At 42.8% G+C, this 24,579-nt stretch overlaps 1 protein-coding gene across 16 annotated transcripts in view; it reads right to left on the bottom strand.

Moving 5' to 3' along the window:
• Positions 1 to 296: 296 nt before the first annotated feature.
• adgrb2 (adhesion G protein-coupled receptor B2) overlaps positions 297 to 24,579 on the bottom strand; it is a 415,193-nt gene continuing 390,910 nt past the window's right edge. For 9 of the 16 annotated variants that reach the window (XM_070541475.1, XM_070541480.1, XM_070541487.1 and 6 more), the window contains 2 exons: positions 11,651 to 11,704; positions 297 to 4,694 (listed from right to left, as the gene is read on the bottom strand). In XM_070541475.1, coding sequence (XP_070397576.1) covers positions 4,518 to 4,694; positions 11,651 to 11,704 — 231 coding nt within the window. In that variant the 3' untranslated portion in view covers positions 297 to 4,517. Of the gene's footprint in view, positions 4,695 to 11,650; positions 15,963 to 20,098; positions 23,138 to 24,579 lie in introns of those variants that run through there. The other 7 variants (XM_070541481.1, XM_070541482.1, XM_070541489.1 and 4 more) reach the window with 5 other exon arrangements.

Below are 24,579 nucleotides of genomic sequence, written 5' to 3'. Positions count from 1 at the left end.
AGGTTTGTAACTTTTTTCAACAAAATATTCTCTTGGACTTGACATCTGCCCCTTTGGTTACTCCAAAGCAGCAGAGCTTCAGACCCCACTGAGTTGTTTCTCTCATGTTTTTAGACAGACCAGCGGGAGTTCTGATTGGTCACAGTTGAGCTTCAATGCTTCTGGGTAACAGTTTGTCATGCCAGACCCCTGAGTGAGTTTATGAAATCACGGTATTGCGAGTGCACTGAGAGAGAGAAAGGCTTGCGGTACTCATCAACAGACACCCTTGAAGTGATGCATACAAGACACAGAAATCCGTTTGAAAATTTATTTTCATAAAAAAGACACTATGAAAACATTAGAGGACTACTTTGTACAATCTTATGTATAAAAAGAACCAAAAATGAGGGAGAAAGTGAGGGTGAGGTTTCAGTAACAAATCGTGGTTTTAGAAGTTAGTGGAACATTCAGGGTTGTAGGGTTGAGGTGAGCTTCTGGTGTCATCAGCACTCAGTGAAATGAAAGCAACTTCAAACGCTGTTGTACGGACCAGCTGACCAGTTTTCTCCAATGGGAATTTTTGTTTCTGCTTAAATGTTAGAAGAAAAAAAAGAACCGTCTCCCATGGTAGACTGCTTCTTGAACTGTCTCTGTTTACATCTTTCTGGACTGACTAGCTAGTCCAAAGGCCAAAGTGTCACTTTCTTTAACGGTTTTTTAGCAATGCTGAACCACTGACGTAAGAAGGACAAGATGCCAGAGGCCAAATGTTTTATATGCCCATCAGTCCACATTCCAACCCTCACCATTACTCATGAGCTTTGGATAATGACCAAAAAACAAAACTTCCAACACAAGCAGCTGGGATTACAGGCTATGTCTCAAAGTTGAGTTTGGGACTTGGAGTAGAGCTGCTGCTCCTCTAGCTGGGGCTGTTTGGGCATTAGGTCAGGATGTGTTCCTTCTGGGGGAGGTGTTTTGTGCATCTCCTTCTGGGAGGAGACCCTGAGGCCAAACCAAGATGGTGCAAATATCTGTGTAGCTCTGTGCTGGTTTAGGAACATGTTCGTATCTCATTGGAGGAGCTGGCAGATGTGGCTGGGGAGAGGAAAGTCCATACTTCTTCTATAACAGGACACAGCTGCTTTCAAATGACTAGATTCCACTTTGGTTTGAGTTGAGCTTAAACCAGCAGTTAACTAATTAGTCCTGAGTCATGCAAACTTTAGGAAACCATCTATAAGGGAGAATATAGCATTTTATTAAAACCTTACTGCTGAAACTGGCTGAAAATTCCATTTACTATCGCAGCATGTTTCATTACCGAAACAGAATCTGTAAAATAGACAGGCTGTTGTATGCATGGTGGACCACTCAATCCATCCAGAAGCATTTCACTTAGTTTCCAGGAACTGAAACAGTCACTGGGCTCAAAACTGTCCACATAATACAAAAATATAGCTGATGGAACAAAACCTCTGCACTGAAATATTGTTTCTGTCATCCAGCAGATCTTATTACCATGGTAACACAACAGAACAGATTGGTTTAATAGTCGTGAGAAGAGCAGGATAATGCTACTGAGTGAAACCTACTGAGTGTAGCTGCCAGACGACGGCTTTGTTAGAAGGATCCCAAGGCCACGCAGGAGGTCGGGTGAATGTGACCTTACCTTGGCAACTTGGGATGAAACCGGTCTCACTCCCCAGAGAGGGGAGGAGCCATAGGTTTTCCTATCAGCTGATTAGCTTGGAAGGTTAGGAGGGCAACACTCTTGTTTCGCCATCTGCGCTGCACTGCTCTACTACCACATTAGGGATCTTTAAGCAGATGGTTTGAGAGCTGCATCGGAAAATGTCAGGACAAATCATCATCCCTAGATAATTACTGTTTTGAGCACTGAGCTTCTTCTGCAGTCCTGCCTGCATTTAGTTTTTTTTTTTAACCCAATGTGTCTTTGGAGTCTGTCTTGGCTTTCCACCTCTATTACTCGTCTCGTTTCTTCCTCCTGCCTTCTAGATTAATGGCACCTGCTTGCAGCGCAGACAGAGGTGTTATTGAGTTCCATATTGAATTCGTCCAGCAATTTGACACATTTTTCCTTCAGAACGAGGAGAACCAATGTGCTAGAGCAGCAGCAGCAGGCGAGCAGCCATCCTCTTGCATCACGACCAGGATGGATGCTGAATGTCAAACAGGAAGCATCACGGTCGGCTCCTCTTCATTGTGACGCTGTGCAGCCTCATAACCTCTGTGATTCCTTCTCTATCTTTCTATTGTATGCCCGCTTTTGGCAGCTGCTGTGCTCTCAGACTCGGGAAAGAAGGGGATCCATGTGAATGAGGATAATATACATCAGGCCTTGTTGCTAGCATTAAGATTTCATGCTTCAGAGTTTTTTTGTTGGGCAGGGAGAGAGAGAGGAGGAGAAACAGCAGCCTGAGACACTGGGGGATTTGGAGAGACTGGATTTATGTTTGTATGTTGCTCTTGAGCTTGTTTATCAAATGATCAGCCAACAAAGCTAACGCCATTTCTCCATTAGGCTGACAAGTGAGAGCTGGTTGCTAAATCAAATCGGCATGGTGAAAGGAATTTGAATTGAGCACATATGAGCTCCTTTCTTCTGGCATCTAACTTATAACTGGGTCTGATCAGGTTCAGCCACAATGAAAGCATTTGTAAAAGAAAGACGGAGACGCCGTTTTCAACATGACCATCCCTCACGTTCCTCTGGAAAACAACCCAGTCTCTGTAAATAAAACATGTATAACTACTGAAAATGAACAACTTAAAAACAAACAAGTCTGAACGTATTTGTTTCAGTCACTGTTTTACAGTGTCAAACCATGGACTGAAACATGAAAAACACAATATAAACTATGGAACGCTGACACAGCTGAACGGGAAGGAGAATGGCACGTATCAGTGATTACCTCGGTCCCTCCCCCAGTACTCTGTGATTAAAGTGGTGGTTCAGATCCAGCTCTAAGAACAATCAGCCTGTTGAAGGTGCACTGTGAATGACTTCAGCTTGGAGAAACAGAGAATTGTTCTAAGTGGAAAGATTAAAACATAAGCAAACTAAAGGTTTCTGAAATCCTAAAGAAAACATCTTCAGTCTCTAAGTTATTATTCAGTAATACATCTTCAACCGGGCTTTCTACACTTAGCCTGTTCTTTAAAACCAGGAACTGTTCCTTTTCTGAAATGATGACTGATTATTACTATTGCTTTCTGTATTATATCGATAAGAAACTTACTTTTCTCAATATCTCCAATTGCATTTTTATTTGATAGAAGGTCCTGCTGACATTCAGCCTGTAAAAGGTGAAAGACCATGTCATCTAACGTACGGAGATCATTGATGCCACTTTCCTGATGACTCTTCACCACACCTGTAATCATGGGCTCATCATGCCAATTTCTGAAGGCTAGCTGCTGTCAGGAGAAACATGTCTCTTTTATATAAAAATGCACGATTGTTGCTTTGTTGTCACGTTGAGCTGCATTTATCTGTATAAAGAGAAAATAGCTGTTTCTACATATATCTCTCATTAGTCATAAGTTAAGTGGCCAATAAGAGGTTTTTGATGTTAGGAGTTGTCCCCACCGCATTGGTGGCTGACGGTGAACATCGCTAATACCCAGTGAATCTGGGTAAATGCCCATTTAATTCTACATTTATGCTGTGCCGAACACTTTTAAAAAGGGTATTTACTGATATTTACAAAATAAAGTCGTTTTTTTAATATGACAGAAATCCGTTTCAAAACAGATCGTGCTGAGCCTAACCGTTAGCTTGTCAATCCAGTTAGAGCTAATCTCTGTTTCTCCATCTTGAGGCCATATTAAAAGCTTTCTTTAATCTAATAATTATTCATAACATTTCCAACAATCTCCCATAAAAAAATCTGAATTAGGACTTTAAAACATTTAGAAAATCTGAGTGAGTGAATCCTTTTGTTGTTCTTTAGAAGGGAAACAGAGAAATGCTTTTGGTGCAGGGGAAGGGACTATCAGCATGAGGAATATCAGTGAGATCTTTTTGTTTTTGCTATTAAAAAAAACAATAGAAGTGCAGAAATATTCTTGTTTTTCACCCCCCACCCCACCCCCCGTGCTGTCAAACACTCAAAAGACATTTTCTTCTTATCTTCAGAATAAAATCAAGACATTTTTTCTCAGAAATAAGTTTTTTTTATATCCTTTAAGTTCATTTAAAAACGGTCTTCAGTCACGGACGTGTCCAGCCCCTGTTCTTTCTTTTCAGTAGTCTTTGCGAAAAATATATAGTAGAACAGTCCCCCCTTCATATCTGTCCTCCGTGGCTGTAAACAAATACAGTATGGGGTCCAAAAGCACGTCGCATGAGACGGGAGCAGAGTGTCTCATCTCCTCGCACAAAGAAGGAAAAAAAAAGTCATACCTATGTATATCTTTTCTAGAGTCCAGTATCTCTGTGTGCATCTTCATCTCGACAGGAGATGAAAATGTTTGAGAGTGTGTGTGTGTGTGTGTGTATGTGTGTGTCTTCACACTTCAGTCTGAAAGTCTCCCTCGGATGAGTCGGGCGTGTTAGCTGAGGATGAGTCCCAGTTTTTATTGTGCAGTTCCAGACGGTTGTTTTGCTCCCCAGGCATGATGGACAGCTGGGGGGTCATGGTCTTGAAGCTGTCCCAGGAGCTCTGATCTTCTGGGGTTGACTTGTCCTGGTAGAGGAGGAGGAGGACAAAGGAGAGAAACACACACATTTTAGGTTAAAAACTTTAAACCAAGGGGAAAAGTCTCATGTTCAAGTTTAATAATTGTTCGGTGGAACATCTGTGGATCTTCAACTATAAATAAACACTTTTGAAAAGAAAAAGTCAGCTGCATGTTTTATCCAACCTGCTTCTAAAAACAAAAGCCGCCAGAACCAAACAGAGTGGACAGGTAACTGAGGTTTGCACATTCAGATTTTTGCCATCGTTGATGTCTGGATCAAGCATCTCTGAGGGACTGCTTCAGCCTTGAAGACATAGCCCACTTCCTCCTGGAGAGATGACCCCTCATTTGGATGATTGCTTGGAACCTCTTCACTGCTAGCCACTAAAAGGCAAAAGGCAGGTCATATTTGTAATGGAAAATATCTCCAAAACCACTGCATGGATGTTATAGAAACACATGATAATTTTTTAGTTTATACTTCAATGATCCCATTGGATAATTCATTTATCTGCATTTGACCCACCCCAGATGAGCAGTAGGTTGCCATTCGTACACCACATGGAGCCAACTTCAGGATTTAGTATTAGCCTGAGGATACTCCACCACATGGGTAAGGATCAAACTGGCATCAAAACTCGGACCAGGATCTAACCGCAGTCTAGGATCGAACTGCTCACCTTCCGATCAGTGGCCAACCACTCCTCCCATTCAGTAAAACTAATTCAAGATGGCCGCTAAAGCTGACTTCACTGAGCTTAGCAAACACCAACATGGGTATATAAATCAATCGGTTTGAACGTATCACCTAAAATCAGATGTGGTCTCTGGACGTCGTTCACAAAGCAGTCTAAATGCTAGCTGGCAGCATTTCATCTTAACCCTTCCACTGTCCTCATGGGTGACTCCGCCAGGAAAGTTGACCATTGAGCAGGGTTTGTGGTTTATCCCTTGAGGTCCACGTGGCAGGGGTGAGGTGGTGCTCACTCCTCACCCCTGCCACGTGGACCTGAACGGATAAACCACCAACCCTGCTCAATGGTCAACTTCCTGGCGGAGTCACCCATGAGGACAGTGGAAGAGTTAAAGATGACCGTTAGAAAACCAATAACTGACCCAAGTTAACTCATTTTTGGAGTTACTCCAATCCCAGATGGCCACCACAGTCAACGACTTTAGAAAGCATTAGAATGGGTATCAGATGCTGAGATCTTGTGGCTTAGTGGTTTTGCATATTGGTGTTACCTGTTGACTCCACCCCAACAGTATTTGTATTTAATGTACTGAAGGGGGATTTAACCAGGGCCGGATTATCATTGCAGGGGCCCCTGGGCACAATGTGCTTAGCCCCCCCCCCCCCCCCCCCCCCCCCCCGCCCCGCCCCCACCCCACCTGGCCTTCCCCAACATTACTGTCACCCGGTAGAACTTTTTAGACATTTCATAACATTGTCAATATTAAAAATCGCTTACTTATGTTGATACAAAAGCATTTACCTCCTGGTCAAAATAGTTTGATAACCTAACCACAAACACTCATGCCTGATGATTTTCCTGTTGTGCCTCACTCATGTGTCTTCCTTCCTCTGTCCTCTCTCTTTTCTCCTCTTTTTCTGTCTCTCTTCCTCACAGCACCCCTGTCTTCTCTTCTGTCTGTACTAGCAAAAATGTTTCCAATCTGTGAGGCAGTGGGGGCAAGTGAGTCTGCTGTAAAAGAGATCCCACTGTCAAACTACAACAGAAAGTAATGCAGGATTATTTAAAGGATTATACAGTTATTGAAAAGTTTGCAAAGAAGAAATATCTGCATGTTTTTTTGTTTTCTCCTGTCTCCTTCCTCCTCTTGTCTCCTGTTTCCTTCCTCCTCTAGTCTCCTGTTTCCTTCCTCCTCTAGTCTCCTGTCTCCTTCCTCCTCTTGTCTCCTGTTTCCTTCCTCCTCTAGTCTCCTGTTTCCTTCCTCCTCTAGTCTCCTGTCACCTTCCTCCTCTTGTCTCCTTCCTCATCTTGTCTCTTGTCTCCTTCCTCCTTCCTCCTCTTGTCTCCTGACTCGTGTCCTGAGCACGGCCACAGTAACATTATCAAAGTCTCGCAACCTCAAAAACAAATTTGACACGCGGTCGTTCATGTCGGCTCATATCCTTTCATGCTTTCTGTCTTTTATCTGTCTCTGATGCGTTTCGCTGCTGCTGCGGAGCGAGCGCATCACCTGTTTCATCCTCCGGTGACCGCACCCGTGCGGCCGGCACGCACTCCGCTATTTTTGCGGTCGGTAGATCTTTTAGAACTGCAGTTCAAAGGTAACTCATGAGGTGAAAATATGAAGCCAGGTAGCAGTTTTTCTTCAGGATTGAGAGGAGATGCAGGAAGATAATAAATAGACAGGGCAGAAAAATAGTCAAATAAAAAACAAGTTCGTTTTTGTACCTGGTAGCAACAAACAGACACCATTGAAGGTAATCAGAAGTGAGGAACAGAAAATTAAATGATTCTTTCAATGTTTAGATCAGCAGTAACTCTGAGATGCTGCAGGCACATCAGTGAGTTTGTGGCCACTGCGCGGGGGGAGGGGGGAGAGGGCTGAAGGAGGCATTAAAGATGCAAAAACTACCGTTATTAAAAGAAATGTGTGTTAACTTAGAAAATGTGGGCACAAGTTTAATTACTTGTTAACTTTTTTCTCCAACGTTAAGACTGCTGCACAAAAAAAATTAAATAAAATGAAATAAAAGACTGCTGCTCGCGTGGGCCCCCTTGTGGCTGTGGGCCCCTGGGCCTGTGCCCAGTTTGCCCATATTATAATTCAACCTTGGATTTAACACATAACATGACCCAAGGAATGTTTGTGACAGTTTTGGGATTAAAATACTTCACCTCGTCTCCATTAAAACTTCTGTTCTCTCATTAAAAGTGTAACTAGAGATTTCCTCTGAAATAAATCAGCATAAGTCAGTTTTGGTTTTACCACCAAACAAAGTGATCAGGCTGTTTACCACCCGTCTGCTCCTGCTGCTCCAAAACTTCTGAACAGATTTAAAAAAGACAAGCCCTTTGAAAACGAGGCCAAAGCTGCGCTAAGTAAAACATTTCCTTTCAAGAGGTAATGTATCAAACACGGTTGTTTAGCCAGCTTACTGAAATGGAAATTTATTATAGCAGGCCCCGACAGAAACTATGTTTGATCACAGAGGCTGTCTCTAATCTTTGCTAATGACAACATACGTGGAAAGAAGCCAAGCACTTGCAAGTGTTTCCCTGAAGTTATATAATCCTGTTCAAAGAAACGAAGAGGCTCAATCGATACCTATACAGGTAGTTCTAAATAACTTTATAGTAATTATACTGCAGGCTTTGCTGCTTTTTTCTGCACGCCTCCCTGTTCCTCAAATGTAAACAAATGTAATCAGCTGATTAAAAACAGCCTGTCAGGGCTCTGGTCTAGTGATGTGTGTGCAGATGTGTCTACGGTATGACCCGTGTCGGGGCAACAGCCTAAACCAAATTGGCGTTAAGCATTAGGTAGAGGCCATTATTTAAATCAGCCTGTTTCCAGTAAGAGATCAGAGTGTGGTTTCACAGACACAAGTGGGAGAGAAACAGAGATTACCAACCCAAATATACAAAACACACAAAGGCACGAAAAAACCCACAGCTGCCTGGTTTGGCCTGCAGATCTATCCTAGCAGTGGTGGGCAGTCAGGGCCAGCAAAGCCTTCTCTGCTGGCCTAAACATACTCAAAAGCGTAAATGTCTTTTTTTATCCTTTGGTAATTATTTTTAAATATAAAAAATGTATACTGGTCTATTTTCTTTATATCCTATTATACCCACTTGGCTGTGCTGCTTCCAGTGTTAAAATACCAAGGCTGGGTGTTATCCAATCAGATTTAAGCTAGCTTGTGTTTTCAGGCAGATTAAGTCTGCTCTAGGCCTTCAGAATCAATCGAGAAGCCCGCTGTCCGCTGTAAGTGAACAGAGACGATCTAGTTGCGATAGCCAATCAGCTCACGAGTCAGCTTGGCCCGGGCCAGCTAGCTGGCCTCACGCAAAAGTTGACATGAACGCATCCTGTGATTGGATGAGCAGTAGTTAGAACTTTTCTAGCGGCATGAAGCAAAATATCAAAACTAAACACGGAGATTTGTATCTATAGGCAGCTATCGGTGTATTTTTGAACACATGATGGCTGAAAGAGGAGAAGAGACAGACTTGGTTGCAGATTAACTTGCCACACCATTTTCAAGACGGACCTTTCAAGAAAAAATGGATCTTGTGAGAACAGGTCGTCTGACTCCAACGCTAGCTGGCTTGTCCCAGCAGGAGAAAGGATTTGTTGAGCAGGAGAGGAGGAGATCCATGCTGGACATTTATGTTGGTGAGTAGAAACATTTTATTAGTATTTTTTTAATGTTTTGTCATTTTATTTTGTTAATAATCAATAAATGGTGACGAAATAAAATGGCAAAATGAAATTATTCTGTGTTCTGTTTCTATGCAATTTATATTGTGAATGACGTGGTGTGTGCAGCTGCGCCAACATGTTCAATTGTTTCGCGGTGCAGTTTTCTCCAAAACAAATGCAAATAATGTGTTTGCTTTACTTATTTATTTTATTGTCTCATCTCTTAAACCCGTCTTTCATTTCTGAGATTTGACGGTATCCGTGGTCAGCTTCCTACTCGCAAATGGGAATGCGAGTTTGATCTTAAAGACTCTGGAAATTGTGTCTTGACCAGCCACTGGTGTGTGTGTGTGTGTGTGTGAGGTTTCTCCAGCTGTGATGTCCTATTGATGGTATTTTAAGGTGTATTAAATTAGACTGGACTGAATAGGAAATCACTGAAGGCCCAGGGGTGGAACGCACCGCCCGCCACTGTATCCTAGTAAATGTGAGATATGAATGTTTCCAAAAATATAACCCTAATGTTAACAAAAGGACCCAATATGCATATTTAAAAGCTTTGCTGTCATGGTAACCTGAGCACATCATTTCAGGCTCCAGGTGAGGAAGCACAGGAACTTTGTGTTATTATGGCCAGTGTGTGAGAACCTTTGCACACCTTGGCTGAGAACTGTCGAAGAGTAAAATGTCCCTTTTCCCCACAGCAGTGGTTTGACCCGATGCTCTGGGGACAAATGCATGCTGTTGCTGTTTTTACTGACTGGAGAACATACAGAAGAGTCAGACTCAAATGGAGGCGACATGTAAAGGTCCATCAAGTTTGTTCGCTGCAGAAGAATAGATGTTCAGAAACGGCAGCTGTTCTACTAACTTCAGCTGTAAAATGACAATAAATGTTTCTCTAAAGTTAGGTTTATGACATGTTAATAACACATTTTGTATGTCTTTCTGCGTATATCAACTCACATACATGTTTCCTTCTTTAGTAGCTGTGGTTTGGAGTAGCTGACAGCAGCGTCATCACTAGCTTATCTGCTGTAGCTCCATGAACAACCTCGGTTAGGAAAAACAGGAGTTCCAAACAGATAGACAAGCTAAAGGCTAGTAAAATCAGGGAACAGTGTCAAGCAGATTGCTAAAGCTAAAGTGGTCTGCTAAACTAAATCTGCTATTTTATGAACCGTTGTTTTCCGAATGTTTGCCTCGCTGACCCGTTACCTGGATATATCCAAGGGTACGGGTATGGGTTTGAGACGACAGCAACACTCTCTAAAGGAGGCATTTTTTAAATCCTCTTTTGCAAAATATAAAAGTAGCAGCAACTTTTTAACAGCCTTTATTTGTCAGACATTGGTTCAAAGCACACAAATCTTTGACTCTTTTAGCATTTTATACATAAACAATTATCCCTTTGGCCTTCCATATTTCCATACAGCTGCCTCACTGAAGCAGATTCCCGGACTGCAAAACGTCTCCACACAAAATCAGCTCCTGTTTGCTATTCTAGGAGTGCTTTAATGCAATGTGCTTCTAGCTCCACCCACACTACTCCAGATATGTTTAAAAACTGGAATCTATTAGTTTTCTAATTTGCATCTTCAGCCGTCTAAACGCAAAGGGAGATGTTGGTGAGATAAACTGAAGTTTTTAGCATTTTCCGGACAAACAAATCAGAGATTTATTGAAAGGCTTTAGATGACATCTTTCTTTCCTTCCCTTAGAATAAAACATCTTTCTAAAACAGGAAAGATAATGATTGTTTATAATCTATCCACAGTTTCACTTGTTTAAATATTTTGACAGCAAGTTGCAACCACCAACCAAAGCTCTCGTCGTAAACGTTATGCTAAACCCAAGTCTACAGCGGGTAACACACACATGGATGTACCTGTTGTTGTTGTTTTGTTCATCAGTAAAACATCCGCTCACTTCCATCACTCAGGTACTCACAGCAGCTTCCATCATTTTGTTTTCTTCCCATTCATTGTTCACAACACTCCCTTCTCATCACTACAAGTCCAAAAACCCTCACACGCAACTTATTCAGAGTTATTTACACCCTCGGTCCTGGTCTATCTCCTCATCTGGCACACACACACACACACACACACACACACACACACACACACACACACACACACACACACACACACACACACACACACACACACACACACAAATCACTGCTCTGCAGCATGGCGCAGATCACCCCTCCCCCACCCTCCCTTTGAGTGATTGTCAGCAAAGCGCTAGGGGGCAATATCTGCCTGATTATCATTCTCCCCACATCACAGCCTGACAGTTTGGAAAATGAATACAAAAGGCATAATCTGGAAGCCAATTTGCATGCTAAATGCTGGCGAAGGAACATTTTGTAATGCCGGCGTGTGTAACGCTGCAGTTAAGCCCAACTTTATCCCTGAAGGGGCCATGGATGACGTGGTTGTGCTGCTACCGTGAGTACACCCTTTCCCTTTGCCATCCCGGCTCTTCTTATTCCCCTCTGGCACCAAAGGAAAGAAGCCCACACCCCCTGCTCTCAGCCAGATACCCCGATACTTACACTCAACGAGTTCTTTTCACCTCCTGTAGACGAAATGCTCCATCTCTTTTCCCTCTGTTGTGATGAAATGAAAGGAAGAGAACAAAGAGGTAGATGAGGGAGCGAAAAGATGGGGAAAGTGGAGATGGGGTGTTGGTTGGGGATTACAGTAACTGACAACAGCAACAGAGTTCCAACACCTTCATCAGGTGAACAGGCAGCTGTTGCGTTGTACTCACACCTTACCCTTCGGCTCTCTGTCTCCCACCGCTCAGCCGTCCTCACACGTGCACACACTCACAGAAGAGAACAGGCACACATGAGCCGCAGCGGCGCAGGCAGTCATTAGCTACGCATGTGCTCGAGATTTGTTGAAGCGGGCTCTACTTTCAACTTTCAGACCTGTCAAAGCTCAGAGGAAGCTGCTGGAGGTGTGGAAACGCACCGTGGTTTTCTCCGCTAACGGCAGCTACGACCGTGCCAAAGGGCCGAAGGGACGTCACATGTGGATGTGAAAATACCAGCGTTGATTTCACACCATGCCTGTTAGAGTAACGTAAAACCAGGTATCCCTGCTGAGTCTGTAGTTCTGCATCCACCTAGCAGCTGCGTCGCTCTGATTATGCAGCTGTTGAAGAGCAACAGGTGAGTGGCTGGGGTAGCGGACACGAGACAGAACGGGTTTAATGGTGTTGGGTTTCGTTTACATGATGCCACGCTGACAGGCGAAGGGGATCATCGTACGCTTCTCTGTAAACCCAACCCTCCCTCAGGAGGAGCTGCTGATGGACTCCCTTCTTTGTTTATCACTGAGCTCATGACTGCAGCCGTCTCTAGTTATTGTTAAAACTGTTAAATAAAAACTGTTCATTGAAACGTTTGCTTTAAATCTGTCCAAAAAATAATAATAACTTGGTGTTTTCGGTGCAAGATCAAGTTTTTGATGTAAATCTAGATAAGAAGTTAAAATATGCCATTCAAAAATCTGCAAAACAATTCAGTCAGCAAATAAAAGCCAGTTTGATGATGCTTGTTATAGCTCATTGCTGTTTTTTATTTCAGCTATACATTTCTGTATTTTCAATTACGGTATGTGACAAAGCTGATCACTAGGATTAATCTAATTTTAAAGTATCCATTAAAAAAATGAATCAGTCACTGTAATGGCCCACTCTCTGTAGGAAAGTATGATTAGCCTGAGACCACTCGTTTGATCAGTGACAATAGTTAGCTGGGTCCATTTATCAAGTAGGACAATAGTTCAAATGAATATCATTAAAATATATATTTATCATAATATAGTTGTTTACACACAGAGTGGTCACGGTGGGCATGCTGGAGCAGTCAGGGTCAGACCTTTATTCGATGTGAGGCAGAAATGTTTCTCAGCTGTTTCAGGTCTAACGGGGGTTAGGGTTACGGTTAACTAAACACAAACCCTATCTGGTCATTTTCATGGAGCTTTTTCACAATCCTACATTTGGGCCATTCCTATCTGTACCGGGTCGGCCCGGGCCGGGTAGCGTAGGTTGTTTACATATCTGGGTGGCCTGGAATTTTTCCGGGCCAACCAAGGCTCATTCTCAGCCCTCTTCTCAAGGGGGTCTGCTTCAGGCCGACCAGGGCCATCACACCCACTGCTGACAGCAAATTCACACCTTCCATTAAAGCAAGCCTCTGATTGGTGGGTAGAATCAGCCCACATGGGCTTAAGGCAAGGATGTGTGGAATCAACCGGGCCAGGCTGGGGCTGACCCGGTACAGATGGGAATGGCCCAAAAGTTTCTCTCTAGCGTGGTAACAGGATTCCTGAGGGATATGGAGTCACTAACACAGCACAGAAACAACAACGTGGAACTGTAGCGAAGTGTGTTTGGTTGCATCACTCATCTGTACAGGTCACATGACTGATCCAAATAGACACGAGGAATGCGACTACAAGGGGAAATCAATATGCCGCGGACTACATGGACACCATTGCCTTGAACCAAGGCTGTTTATCTGAGACATTTAGATATTTGAAGCTAGGGATGTCCTCGAGAATATGACATGCCTCGGTCATTAATGACATCAGGGCTACGTTGCTCCAAACCCACCAAAGCTAAGGTTTGTGTTTACTGTCAGCTGTGATTAAGACACAAATCAGTGTACGTGTCTACTCGTGGTTTTGGTTTGTGTGGAAAGGGTTAGGGTATCTGAGAGATAAAGCATTAAACCGTATGAAGCTTTTACAGCTGCTATTGATCTTTAGACCTTAGGTTAACTGGGGCTGGCGTACAGAACTGGAAATAGTGCTTTACCTATTTTCATCCTTCACCTAGATATAATTATGGCCTCAATAGGCGTGTGTGGAACTAGCGTTCAGAAGAACTGGACACTTAATTTAAGTACAGTGGCTTATTACTGTCAGCGTGGGAAAAATAAATGATCAGAATCTCGTAATAGAAAGAAACATTCTCGTGTTATTATTAAAAGTCACTTTAAGGAGAAAGATTCTCTAGACATGACAAATATCTTATAAAAATGAGGTAAAATGCCAACTATGTGTTGCGGCGGCGTTGTACTCAGAATGAATGAGGTAGCTCTTGATGCCACTTTTAGGGCAACGGGGGAAAATGCCAAACAACAATGCTTAAACCTACAAACTTCTCTGTCAGCTCCGCCAAGCATACCCCGTTGCCAAGGCAACCGACTGACAAATCTTGATACTGAGAGGTTGCGTAAGAGCAGCTTAACAACAAAAGGATTTACCACACAAAGGGAACATGTCTAATGTAATATCAGTACTTACTTTTATAAAGGTCGTTTTGTTAATGTCATAAAGTCTGAAAGCTTTTAATGTGAAACAGCCCAAACAGGAAGTTAACTTTTACTTTGAAAGCTGTTCATCAACTACAAACCAGAAGTACCACAGCATTGCCCGACCAAGAAATCCCAGTAGGACTGAAGTGTGTAGCAACAAGTTCCTCAGATGAATTACTGCTTCTGCAGAAGGCTTAAAGACGCTTTCTCTGACTGCATCTGCTCACTCGGTGTCTTCTGGTCAGAGACTCAAACATCCCGCTTGACGTCTGCGTTTCACCCTTTGGAGAAATCTCATTATTATCAAGCACGTTATTATGAGAAAGTTTCTCCTAAAATGAGATTTATATCATAACATAACGAGATGTTGGTCCTTTTTCTCCCCACACTGACAGAAATACGTCTCCGTCCCGAAGAGTAGTCCAGCTTAAAAACCAAATAGTGGACAGCAGGCTGATATGACCAGACATGGCAACCTGATTCTTTGAGAAGTGACACAGATCAGACGGTTGATGAGTTTTACCTCTAGCAGAAAATACAGCTAACAAGCCTCTACAGCTTCATACGTGGTCAAATAAGTTTTCAGAGGCATCAGGCTGGTCTCTGAACTCCAGGTCCGTGAGGTTTTGTTGCACCTATTTTTCTTAATTTACATCTTTTCTTTTAAATGAATTCTTTATATAACTCTCTTTTGTGGTTCTGAAAGACAAATTCTACATTTATTGTGATTAAGATCACCAGAACCGATTTCTGCAGAAACATTTTTTTTATTTTTATTTGTTTCATTTCACATTTAATGAAGCTCACTGAAGAGGCGAGAGAGTCATTATGTTGATGTTTTCTGAGCAAACAGAACCCTGCTATCCCTGGATGCCTTTCACTTTATTTATGTTTTACTAAAACGACCATCCATCTGGTAAAATCATGACTAAAGCCTCTGCAAAACAAGCAAAACATGTCAAAGTCGGGTCACACTCGGAACATTATAAGCGATCTTTTTGTGGTTTGTGGCATTCGCCGAAAAAGGAGCAAAGGGTAAAAGAAGAACTGAGCAATTAGGAGCTGAAAGCTCCATCTGCACAATGTCACCATTCAGATTTTAGCCAAACAACTCCTCTGCAGCTTTGAAAGTGTTGTCTTTGAGCACACATAAGACATGTTTTCTATTTTTACAGACGCATACTGAGGAAACATCCCGTCTGGCTAAAGAGTGACACCTGAACATGTAGACGTGTCGAGGTTAGTAGCATAGCTGAAAATGCTCCTAGCTGCAGGTAAAATAGCAAAAAGAAGTTGGTGGGAAGAAAAACTGTTTTATGCAAACGTCTCAAACTACATCTACAAGCTTCTAGTGCAGGTTGGCGGATGCTTTCCTAATACGAATGCTTGAATTAGAAATCGTGTGTGGATGAGGAATGCAGCGTTTGGGAGTGATGAAGTGGAAAAAGATGTGGTTGCAGGTGAGTGGGTTCACTTTACCTTTGTTGACTTGGATGCCCATGGTTCTGCTGACTGTGTGGCTACGATCAAACTGGGACATGACAAGCATGCGACACAAAGGCCCAGTCAGCAAACAAAGTGCATGAAACAAGGGACAGAGCCCCCCAAAATCAGAGGAAATCAATAAAATGCAGCTGTGAAGCAAACAAAGGCTGGCTGATTGTGAGGAACGCATGGAACAAACAGGTGGAAAATGAAAGTAACATCAAAGATGCAGGAGCAGACGGAGTGGATGCCAGAACCAGAATCTTGTGTGTTTTCTATCATTATGTAATAAACACTAACAATGCAGTCTGATCCAGTAATGGTGTACTTCATTAGGAAGCAGAAAATAAAACCTTACACGGCAGCACTTAGCACCATTTACCCCCTTAGCTAGAAAGGAATCTGTGTCAAATGCAAGAAGGCCCTTCAAAGGAGCCACGTTTGGCCAATCTAGGGTACATAAAGGTAATTAGTGCCAAATATCACAAACAAACGAGCAATCAGCCACACAGGCGCTGCTGTCTGGGCTCGTGAAATTCAAGGCCCGCTGTCCTAAACAAAAAAACGTTCCAGCTGGTGATTCAAACCTTTTCACCTCCCGTTAATTGGCTCAAGGACATTAAGTGAGTTAAATTAGTATTGTGGCTGTTGGTGCACGAAGCCAGTGCTAGGCTGGTTCCGCCTGGACCGTCCATCCCCTCATTAGGAGCCACTGACAGAGCTAAAGCCACACTGCAACGAGCGGCCCTCGGTTTTCATGGGCTGTTTGAGTAGAGGGATGGAAACAGCTGATGAGTTGAGCACGCAGGAGGGGGAGGCAAGGAAATAATTAAAAACAAGCTAATGAGAGGAATTAATTATTCAATTAATGCTGCAAACGAGCTACCGAGGGCTGAGCTCAGAGGAAGGAATGGGTAAATGAGGAGACAGCAAGACAGAAAATGTCAAACTGTGAGGACAAATAGCGAGGGGAATGATATGAAGAGGGAGACGAGGGGTGGGCTTGCTTTACTGCTGGTATGTGAAATTGAAACCCCTCAGCTTAATGCTAGCAAATTGACTATCAAGACCTACAGGCTCTGTAAGTGCAGGCACATTACCCTCACAGAATCAACAGAAACGGGTCTTTGTCATTTAAAATAATACGGCTTCATTTTATACGAGACATCCTCCAAGCAAACACATTAATACCTAACAACAGCTGGAAAATACCAACACTAGCATTAATGTTTAACACGGATACATACGATCCTATCTCACCTGTGCTGAATGCACAAGTCTAATGAAGAAGACAATGCCACGCTACACGTGACCACATAAATGGACCAATGAGGGTTTCATCTAGGGCCCGACCGAAATATCGGCCGGCCGATATTATCGCCCGATATTGGGGTCATTAACAGCATCGATTATCGACCAAAAAGACAGCCGATATGGCCGATATTGCGCTACCTATCCAGCAGATGGCGCCAGCTTTATGAACTCATGTTGTGTGGCTCCACTCCTTTGAACTTTGAATGCAAATGATTGTTTTGGAACTTTTTATTTATTTATTCTTATTTATGTTTCTTATGTGCAATTATTTCCTGTCCAGGGTGAATAAGTTCACCAAGTTAACTTCCACAGCGTGTTACTTAGTTACAAAACACAAGTATTACGTTTTATTTATTGCTGCATTTTTATTATTTTAATATTCTCATAGGGATCTTCTGTCCCTAAACTTGTGTGTGTTGTTAGATTCCCCAGAGTTAGCTAAGACAGGAAAAAACATGTTGTAACCAGTCGTTTTAGCATAAAGCAATGGAAGGGAAGGCTTGCATTCATCTACATAAAAAACACTACAATGTGTGTGAATTCACTTACATTGTTTTATGTTAAACTAAGAAAGCCAACTGCTGCCAGATCATATTGGGCTGGTTATAAAATACTTTTTCTGACTTGTCTAACTCTGGGGTTATCTTAACAAGACACAACTTTACTGAGCGGTGGAATATTCCTTTAAGTTAAAATGTATTTGTGGAAACCACAGTTTACAAGAAAAACCTTGAATGTTAGATTTATGCTGTGACTGAGTTTGTGTGTTCTGTTGTTTTTGAGATCTGCTAAATAAATCTTATTTGCATTACTTGGAAACCCTAGTGAGTTACTGAGGCTAGGGTTCTTTGGTGTGTAATAGAGAAATAAGTTTGCATCTAAAAGGCAGAGAATGAAGGGTTTAAGCTTAAGAAAAATGTATTTATTTATTTATTTTTTGTGAGAGAGATATATCGGCCATTATATCGGCTATCAGCCTTTGTTAAAAGTTTTATATCGGTATCAGTCCCTAAAGAAGCATATCGGTCGGGCCCTAGTTTCATCACAGCCTACAGGAGCCATCTCTGCTGGATCGTGGATAGAGTGGCCCTCCTGGCGCATCGGAGTGTTTCACACAAGCACGTTTATTTTCATCTCAGAGTAAATACAAACTGCATAGTTCACACCACTGTGGAGGAACGGTGTCCCACTCTTGGAAAATGAAAGGGTCATAAGGTCATACAGAACCTTAGTTTGCTTCTTCTCTGATCTTCTGAGGTGGACATGCTTACCGTGGAACGTTGTTCTGCTGCATATCCAACCAGAACAAACCCTAACCAAGCTCTTCTGGGTTATTTTTCTTCAGGACAAGGGGAGGTGTGCTGCCTTTTGGCAGTAGTCAGGTCTGGGTGAGCTGGTACCAACTCGGGATTTAACAATTACTTTTCCACATCGGGTCCGGTTGGTTTGGACTTTTTTTTTTAAACAAAAGAATAAAAATGAAATAATAGTTTAAAACTGCATTTTGTTCTCACTCGCTATCTTTGACTGACATGAAAATGTGTTTGCAGGTGAAATAAGAGCAAACACAACATATCTACAGGATGCTATTTGTTTCTCCACAGAACTGGATCTGATCCAGCATCAGTGATGGTGCTCTACACAGCTCCCTTCACCATCGTCTCATGAAACCAGCGGGTGTCTCACCTAATCAGGAACACCACTAAACTGGACAGAAATACAAATCCTGTGTGTGAGGTTAGATTTAGGTGCCAACCCATTACACGGTGCAAACTCTTTCCAACTCTCACCCACCCGCCCACCCTTCATACACAAAGCTGCATCAGCAAGCACTGCATGCAAATGTGTGCTTTGACTTTCTGAACTGAGTGGAAAAGGATAGCAAACAGCAGGCTAACTCGACGGTGGCCAAGACCAAGATGCTGCTCTAAATGCTAACATAAGCACTCACATAAACATTACAGCTTTTAGTAACCCCGGTGACTCCATTTGTTTCACGTCTACATTGTGGAATACACTCAGAAAAATGGACTCAATCCATCTGCTGGTCACACGGCTCCAGCCAGAGCAGCCGCTGCACTTAAAACAGTGCACAGTTTGAATTTGTTGTTACCATTAGCATTAAAGTGAAGCCCACTTGCCGTCCTCTTCAGCAGAGTGTCATACAAGTGTTATCAATGCAGAAAGGCTTCAAACCGGGAGCAAACATCGCACGTATGTCAAAAAAAAAAAAAAACACTTGATTCCAGTCCAGCAGCTGTTGTTTTGGGTCAGCAACAAAAACTAACCACCAAGAAACAAGATGAACAGTTACGAGAGCTAGTTTGTCAGAATGCTAAATAGTTGAACGTCTGTCTGCATCAAACATGCGTACGGGTGTTGAAACGCAGCAGGAGTGTGTTTGCATGTCACAGTCTGTCAGTAACAATGGTTAGCCATGGGGCAACATTTTTATTTCTGTGATACAAGAGCAGCTCTGCTGGCTTCAACACCAAGGTGTAAGCCCCCTTCCCCCAACATCCTTCCTACTCGTCTCGGTCCATTAGGCAGAACACGCATTCATTACGTCACGTCCTCAGGCAGTCTGAGCGGTAACCACTGGCGTGATAGTCACCGGGGGTCATCCAGGTCACAGGAAAACAACAGAGTGGGTTCGAGAGGTGAGGAGAGAAAGTGAACAAATATAAATAACTCCGTTTTTAGACATGCTGATTTTCTCTAAAGGTATATTTATTACATTTTTACATCGGAGGGACCGGTGGCGCCAGTGTAAGTGGCTACGGAGCAGCTGATCAGCGTGTGAGTGTTTGTGTAGGTGAAGGACTCATTGATTTGTAAAGCACCTTGGGGGGGGGGGGGGGGGGGGGGGTTTAGAACCCTTGGAGGTGCCATATCACACACAGGCCATTTACCATTGCCCACGACTATTTGAAGCCCACACATGGAATGGTGTGTCATAAACTTTCTGACATCCACTCGTCTCCTCAGCACATCCAACGCAGTGATGTTAACTTTCCAAAGTGGACGGGTCACGTCTTTTCCAATCCTGAATCCTCTAATCCATTTTTATCCATTAGTATTCATCTGATTCATTTCCCCCCAGTGAGCCAGCTAATGGACAGAGTATTATGGTTCATGGGATGGTTAGAAATTGGTTTGTGAATGGGCCGTTGTCTTTGAACAGATTTCTCACTCAGAATAAGAATAACTTGGTCAATATTTACACATATGGTATATATGTTGGTCACACCCAAAAATCACAGAAATGGAACAAAATGTGCACAAACAAACAAACAAACAAAGACAAACACACATTGAAACACGGATTTTGCCATGAAGGAGAAATCCAGTCCTGAATCAAGCCACCCTACAAATCCTTTTCTCTCGGTGCATTAGTTCCAGTTTTTTGTTCAATAGGAATTTGCACAGGGGCTGATGAAGGAATGGAAACCAGCATCCACCATCTGAATGCTGAAGTACAAAAGGGTATTCACTACGATGCACTGAACTGGTACACCACCACACTTTTCCCATTACGATCACTTCACAATGAAGGAACACTGAAATGTAGCAGATGAGCAACTGCATGAAATAAATGTATAATCTGACACTGTTTGTTCTACAGTTGTCTCAGTAATAAAGTACAATGTTTTCTGGAGTTACGTGTGGATTAAAGGCTAATGGAAGATTAAATATATCATCTCTTAAGTACTGCAGCTCGACCTGTTAAGCTTTGTGTTAATAATCTTCACTGGGGCAGTTTATTGTGGCAAGAGAGGAATTATCACCATGAATTTCTTTACTGAATCAGCCGTTTTCTCAGGCAGGTCACTTGATTTTCCAAACTGAAAGCGGAAAATAGCTAAGGAACTAGTTCCATGTCCTGGGATGAATATTGTAGGTTTTGAAGTTATTTCAGTATTACTTAAGTACACTGAAACATCCAGACAGAAGGTACTTTGTACAGTAATTATGCAACAACTGGAGTTTCAGACATTCATACAAAGACAGCCTCCAGGTTTTCCTGTACAAAGTCTAGAACATTTAGTTTACATAAAATCATCTTAACAGTTGCCTTTATTGTGAAATAAAAACAGCATCATTAGTAACTATGAACCGCTTACATAAGGTACATGTCAGACACTGACTCATTTTGGGTAATGAAAGGATGCTTTTGAGCTCTGATAAGCCTGGACCACACAGCATTTTTGCCCGTCAAATGAGACTGCTTCATGTCACACTGCGAACCCTAGAGAGGTGAAGCTGCATGATGTCTTGCTCTAGCAGGACACGCTAACATCACAAGCGTACTCCCCCCCAAAAGCAAAGGTCACTAAAAGCAACGCTGGAAAGAGAAAAAAGCACCACCCTTCTTTTATTTACCAAATTACAAAATGGAGTGATCCACAAGTTCCAGCATGTATCCTCCCCTGTTGCTAATGTCTCTCTGATTACAGACAGGAGTCGTCGGTTTTTAAGAAGTGCTTCAAGGCTGTTGGAGGCAGAATTTGGTCTTGAGACTGCTCAGTGAGCTGTTGCACAGCCATAGCTATAGACAACAAGGGATTTGTCTAGGACGGCTGGAAAAGGCACGGTGAAGCTTTGGACAGATAAAGCCACACATCCAGTGTGGTCACATGGGCCCTGACCAACATCTAAGTCGATCCAGGTCGATCTAATCAGTGGAGAGTCTTTATCCTAGTTAAATGCGCATTAGAAAACCAACCTCTCAAATAAAGTTTGTTCCACTCGAGTTCAGTAGGTGGCGTCCTTTCATGTCAGCATTCTAGTTAAAGTTAAAGTCCCATTAGTTGTCACACACACAGGTGTGTGTGCAAAATTTGTTCTCCGCACTTGACCCATCCCCTGGGGGAGCGGTGAGCTGCAGACACAGCTGCGCTCGGGAACCATTTGGTGGTTTAACCCCCCCAATCCAACCCTTTAATGCTGAGTGTCAAGCAGGGAGGCATTGGGTCCCCTTTTTTTTTTTCAAAGTCTTTGGTATGACCCGACCAGGAATCGAACCCCTAATCTCCCAGTCTCAGGGCGGACACTCTACCACTAGACCACTGAGAAAGGTAGCTTCTAGCTTATAGCAACACAAGCAGTCAACACAGGCTGGTGGGACTGAAGCGAAACGTGACCATCCAACCGGTTCAGTTCAGGTTCGGTTCAGACCCGTTTACATACAGAATGTACTTGGATCGCTACCGCATTATCTGGGCGCTTCGGCTCGATCGGAGCCAGTTTGTCTTCAGCCACACTAACACATGTATGTGCATTTTTAAAAAAACACAAACGATGTGAGTCTTTTTAGGACAATACTTCAGCTTTCTGATGTGCTGATGGACACAAGTCTTAGGACTTATATAAAAAAAAGTGTCAATACGATTATTTAGTAACCAAGACAACAAGGAGCAGTCCTTTCAATGCAACTTTTGGTCTCCATAAACTAAATAGTGGCTTTCAACCAGGCCAGTGTTGGGGTAGTAAGACAAGCTAGCATCTGCTAATTCTCTCGATCCTATTTTGTTTTTGTAAAACATAAAAATAACAAAATAGATAAGCTGCTAAAAATGTTCAGTTGCACTGACACTGGCAGATATGAAAACTTGACAGGTCTAGCTACAGTTTTTAAGAGACGACTGAATGGTTACTTCCAGACTAGATGATGTATCCTAGAGCCAGTTGTGTGTGTGTGCTAGATAAACGTACAACTCTACAACAAACAGCATCACACTACTGAAGCCTGTAGCGTTAGGTTAGGCCTACGTTTAGTTGGAGTTAGTGGGACTCTACTTTATGGAAGCTTTAGGATGCCTTACGTTGACTTTCTTTGTAAACAAGAGACGGTCTGCGCGCTAGCGATGGCTCTGTGTTATGCCTCGGTGGTGGGGGAGAGGGAACCTGTGGTGGACGAACACCAGCCAGGGTGGTTAGGAATGTGATATGGGTTTAGGAGTTTAGGGGAAAAAAACAATGTTATAGAATGAGCAATGGGTTAATGTGATTGTGAAGCATCATTTCATTCTTCATCAGGCAGGTTAGAGGTTTTCTCTTATTCTTGGGTGTGTTCAGCCAGCAGCCATCTGAAGGTGGGACACTCAGTAAAGCCTGTCCTTTGGTGACAAAATCAATTAGCCAGAAGAGGCGGAGCATTTCCACTTTAACAGCAGTTTGAGTGCAGATATGAAGAGACATGGTTGTTGTGGCTATGAAATAACTCTCAAACTATGTGTGAAAATCACTGACACTGTTGTTCACAGACTATGATAATTAACATGAAGTGATGTTATTATGCATGCCATGTTTATCTTCTACACGGGCTGTATGTGCTCCAAGCAGAGGTTGTGTATTATTGCGACGCGGGACAGAAAAAACACAAAAGAACAAATGGATACAAAAACTCACACACATGCATGCCCCTAATATGTGAGAACACACACACACACACACACACACACACACACACACACACACACACACACACACACACACACACACACACACTCCTCTAATCTCCATAATTAGCGTATAGTCAGCGTGCCCGTGTCTGGGGGTGACTCTCAGTGAGTCGTTGACAACAGCAGAGCTGAACTCAAGCTGGGCTTGTCAAAGGCCTGACACTGATAGCATTATCCCTGTAATTATTCACACTTAAGTGAACTGCCTACTTATTTTTAACAGCATGGATTTTAAAGAGCGAGCCAGACCAACGCTGCCCTTTCCCATAGCTCCAGACCTACTTACGTCAACAACCAAACGGAAATGTGGGCTCTGGTTTGTCTCAGCTTAAACAACCTATTTATTATTTGTGACTGGTCTTTAATTATACTAATTATTAGTGATTTTACCCATCGCCAAAAGACAAGAGGAAGTTGACCTCCGTTTAAGTCAAACTAGCATGCAGCAGCGTTCATTTCCAGGAGCCGAAGGCTTCTAATATAGCATCACAAGAGTTCGCTGGTTTTGTTTTCCTCCCATACAATATTAACTTAGCATGTTAGACAGTGAGTTGTCCAACATTTCCTAAAACTACACTCAACGCTTTGAGCAACAAATGAACAAGGATGCAGTTCAAGCACTGGAGAAAGGTGGTACGTGCAAATGAAAGATGTCAGACTAGCTTCTGCTGCCGTTCCTGAGCTGTAAATTAGATGTGAAGCAGCATGGGGGCTGATGGTGGGGAAAGTACACCTATGCTATCAGCGCTGACTAACTTATCACGGCCCTATGCGCTGAGGAGAGGAGTGTGAGCATGCGTTTAACACCTAATGAAAGTGGCCCTCTGAAGGTCAGCGCGGAGCAAGCTGGGACTGTTATGTCTGCGTCTAATGGAGTATTAATGA

The sequence above is a fragment of the Nothobranchius furzeri genome, chromosome 11 (genome assembly GCF_043380555.1).
Source record: "Nothobranchius furzeri strain GRZ-AD chromosome 11, NfurGRZ-RIMD1, whole genome shotgun sequence".
Classification (NCBI taxonomy): domain Eukaryota; kingdom Metazoa; phylum Chordata; class Actinopteri; order Cyprinodontiformes; family Nothobranchiidae; genus Nothobranchius; species Nothobranchius furzeri.
The sequence above is the reverse complement of the archived record's forward strand: the minus strand, read 5'-3'. Positions and strand labels throughout refer to the sequence as shown.